The sequence below is a fragment of the Onychostruthus taczanowskii genome, unplaced genomic scaffold (genome assembly GCF_017590055.1).
Source record: "Onychostruthus taczanowskii isolate IOZ18803 unplaced genomic scaffold, ASM1759005v1 scaffold49, whole genome shotgun sequence".
Classification (NCBI taxonomy): domain Eukaryota; kingdom Metazoa; phylum Chordata; class Aves; order Passeriformes; family Passeridae; genus Onychostruthus; species Onychostruthus taczanowskii.
The window spans coordinates 1680345-1683664 of record NW_024502458.1 but is presented as its reverse complement, the minus strand read 5'-3'; the positions used below and the strand labels follow the sequence as shown (position 1 = coordinate 1683664).

Here is a 3320-nt window from a genome sequence, read left to right as displayed (position 1 = left end):
TTCTTCTTTCCCCTTGTCATCTGCAGATGAAAAAATCATTGCCATGATGACCCTCTGAGACGCGCATCAACACTGTGATGATGTTCTGGGACCAATTTTAGCGCGGTGTCAATTATGCTCCCCCTTCTTTTTCTTTCATACTCCTCCATCCCAAAACAACAAAAGGCAATGATTGCAGTGACCTGCAGAAAATGTAAAGCACAAGCCAGCTGATCCCTGGCAACACAATAGCAAGATTAGTTCATCTGCAGTGAACAAACACGTATTATGTGGGTTTTAAAAGTCAGGAGAGGAAAATGCTGTGGTTTTCATGTACTTCTATTCACTAAGGCTGCAAGTTATTACTTCCATGCAGCTGAGAAGCCCTATTTTTAAAAATAGCTTTCAGCTTGTTTTGAAATCTGCAAGCATCTCGCTTTGTTTTGCAGCAGTGTAATAAAAATCTCCGAGCCAGAAACGATCCCGTTTTCTTCCACACGCATCACCTCCCCCGCCCCAAGCCCCCGCGCTCCACGGATGCTGAAAAAACTGGCGACACTCCTCGAGGAGAAAAAAAATCCCAAACAAAATAATAGTAAAAAATAATAGTAAAAATAATAGTAAAAACACTCCCACACGCACCCTTCACGCGGAAAAGGCAACTCGGAGCGGGAGGGGGGAAAAAAACACCCCCGAAATTCGCCGGCTTGGAAGCAGCGGCGGAGCTGCGGCCGGCGGCAGACAAAGGGAGCGGGGCCGGCAGCGGGCGGGGAGCGCGGCAGCCGCCCTCCGGGGCCGGGCTAGCGCCGGGCCCGGCGCAGCCAATGGAGGGCGCGGGCAGGAGCGCTGCCGCCGGGGGCCGGGGGGCGGCGGGGGGGGCCCCGCCAATCGCAGCGGGCCGGCGGCAGGGAAACACTATTATGCTAATGGTGTTTTGCTCGCACTCGCGGGGAGCGGGGTTTAAAAGGCAGCGGCCGGGGGCAGGGGTTCAAAGGCGGGAGGCAGGGCCGGTCTGAGCGCGGCAGAGCGAGCGGACGGGACGGGAGGAGAGGAGCGGCGGGGGGGCACCCACGCCTTCCCGACCCGGCGGCGATGTCCAACGTGCACCTCTCCGGCACCGCCGCCCTGGAGCGCCTCTCGGCCCGGCGAGCCCTGGTCGGGCACGGCCGCAGCCCCGTCTGCAGGAGCCTCTTCGGGCCGGTGGACCACGAGGAGCTGGGCCGGGAACTGCGGGAGCGCCTGCGGGAGATGGGGGAGGACGACCAGCGGCGCTGGGACTACAACTTCCAAACCGACACGCCGCTGCCGGGGCCCGGCCGCCTGCGCTGGGAGGAGGTGGAGGCCGGCGCCGTGCCCGCTTTCTACCGGGAGACTTTGCAGGTGGGACGGTGCCGCGTCCCCCTCGTCCGGCCGCCCCCTTCCCCACCGCCGCCGCCCGCCACCGGCAAGGGGCCCGGGGGCCGCCTGAGCCGGGAGAACCGCGCAGCGCCCCGCCGCCGCGGCATGCGGCTCCGCCGGAGGGGTCCGACCGCCCGCATCACAGGTGCGTGGGGGGCCGGGGAGCGCGGGGGACGGGGGGCGTCCCGCCGCAGTGGCTGACGGACCCCTCTTTCCCCTCCGTCCCCCATCCAGATTTCTTCGTGAGGAGAAAAAGGCCGGCGGAGCCCAAGGCGGCGGCGGACCGTCCCGCCGGCTGCCCGCCGCCCCCCGCCGCCGTGCCGGCTGAGCAGACTCCCCGCAAGCGGCTCCGGTGAGCCAGGTAAGACGCACCCCGGGAGCGGGCGAGGCTGTCCGGCCGCTTTCTGCTGCGCTCTCTTTCTTACTTCCTCTACCACGACCAATTTTTTTTTCCCCTGCTTATTTTTTTCCCTCCTTCTCCTTTTTGTTCTTCTCCAGACTTTTGCACTACTGCACCCACGGGAGAGGCGCGCCGCCACGGGAGGCGCGACGCCCCGGAGGCGCGGGGGGCCGGGGCGGGCGGAGCGGCGAGCCGAGCCGGGACCCCCCCGCGCCCGCCCGGCCCGGGAGCGGGAGCCGGAGCGGAGCCGCAGCGCCGGCCGCGCACGGAGCAGTGTTATCGTACAACAGTGCAATGTATGACGTTCTGTATAGAAATGTATTATGCCTAATGTGAGTACACTGGCCAGAAGTGTAAAGCTTTAAAAGTCATTTATAAGAAATGTTTAATCTCTGCTGAGCTCTCAGTGCAAAAAAAAAAGGAAAAATTAAAAAAACAAGTGTATATTTGTACAAAACTTTTTTTAAGAGTTATACTAACTTATATTTTCTATTTATGTCAGAAACGTGGATAACTTTGACATCCAATAGTCTTTTTTGTTTTCTTTTGGTTAAGCCAAAGGGCACTATATTTGCTTTTGTTATTCACAAAATGTAAATTTATTTTTATAGTGGATTTTTTTTTGCATTCACAAGATGTAGCTATGAATCAAAATTTTTTTTAGACTTTACTTGAAGACAAATCTGTTTCAATGGATCCTGAGCCGGTCTGTACCACTGCCATTGCAAATAATGCCACAACTTCAATAATAAAATTAAATAAAAGGAAACGGCCGCAAGCCTGCTTGGTGTGTGCTGGAGGGGAAGTCCGGGGGGAGGGGGGTGGCAGAGACAGCCCCGGCGGCTTGGGCGGGGGAGCCCAGCCCAGTCTGAGTCTCTCGGTGGAGGGGGTCCTCCCTCGCCGCGGGGCCCGGGGTACCCCCGGAGCGCGACCCCGCCGTGGGGAGGGCGCTTCCACCCCCCCAGCGCCCCGCCGCGAAAAGCGTGCGGTTCGGAGGGGGACGGAGGGCTTCTCCCTTAAAAACAAGTTCAAACTCCTGAGTACTGCCGGAGTTAACCAAGCGTGAGGGGAGCACACGCCCTTCATCACACCCTGCCTTCGCCTTTCGGCACGTTGTAATGGTTACTTTTAACAGTTCAGCCTTTCTTCCCGAGGCTGTGTCTGCCCGCTCGGGGAGCGCGGCTGGCCCGGGGCCGCCTTCCTCGACACATCGTGGCTGGGGCCGCTGCCTGCCTCTGTTGGGGACAGCCTCCGGGGGTGGCTGGTGCCAGCGGGCCGTGGCCCCCAGCGGGCTCAGCTGCGGGAGACGCCCCTGTCGTGGCTGTGCAAGCCTTCCCCCCTCCCCCTCTTTCGGCCGCGGGCCCTCACTCCGGAGCCCGGAGCCCTGGCTACTGCAGGGAAGCACTTCCTGGTACCTCCTGCCCTGCAATGATTTACAGGACAAACACACAACAGTTCTGGGAAAGGCAGCAGTTTCAGCTCGCCCTAAAAGACGTAAAAAGCAAAACACCACTCGCACAAAATAAACCCTCCCACGAGACGA

At 59.8% G+C, this 3320-nt stretch overlaps 1 protein-coding gene across 1 annotated transcript; it reads left to right on the top strand.

The window, feature by feature from the left end:
- The first annotated feature begins 909 nt into the window (after nucleotides 1–909).
- Nucleotides 910–2546, top strand: CDKN1C (cyclin dependent kinase inhibitor 1C). The gene is made up of 3 exons (XM_041415078.1): nucleotides 910–1522; nucleotides 1612–1738; nucleotides 1876–2546. The coding sequence occupies exons 1-2, from the start codon at nucleotides 1072–1074 to the stop codon at nucleotides 1731–1733; spliced, it is 573 nt and encodes a 190-aa protein (XP_041271012.1). The 5' UTR covers nucleotides 910–1071; the 3' UTR covers nucleotides 1734–1738; nucleotides 1876–2546.
- Nucleotides 2547–3320: the final 774 nt, after the last annotated feature.

Excerpts from the sequence above, each read along its gene's own strand:
- CDKN1C (XM_041415078.1), top strand. The coding sequence starts at position 1,072 with ATGTCCAACGTGCACCTCTCCGGCACCGCCGCCCTGGAGCGCCTCTCG. Across the intron at positions 1,523-1,611 it reads TCCGACCGCCCGCATCACAG|ATTTCTTCGTGAGGAGAAAA; the intron begins GTGCGTGGGGGG and ends TCCCCCATCCAG.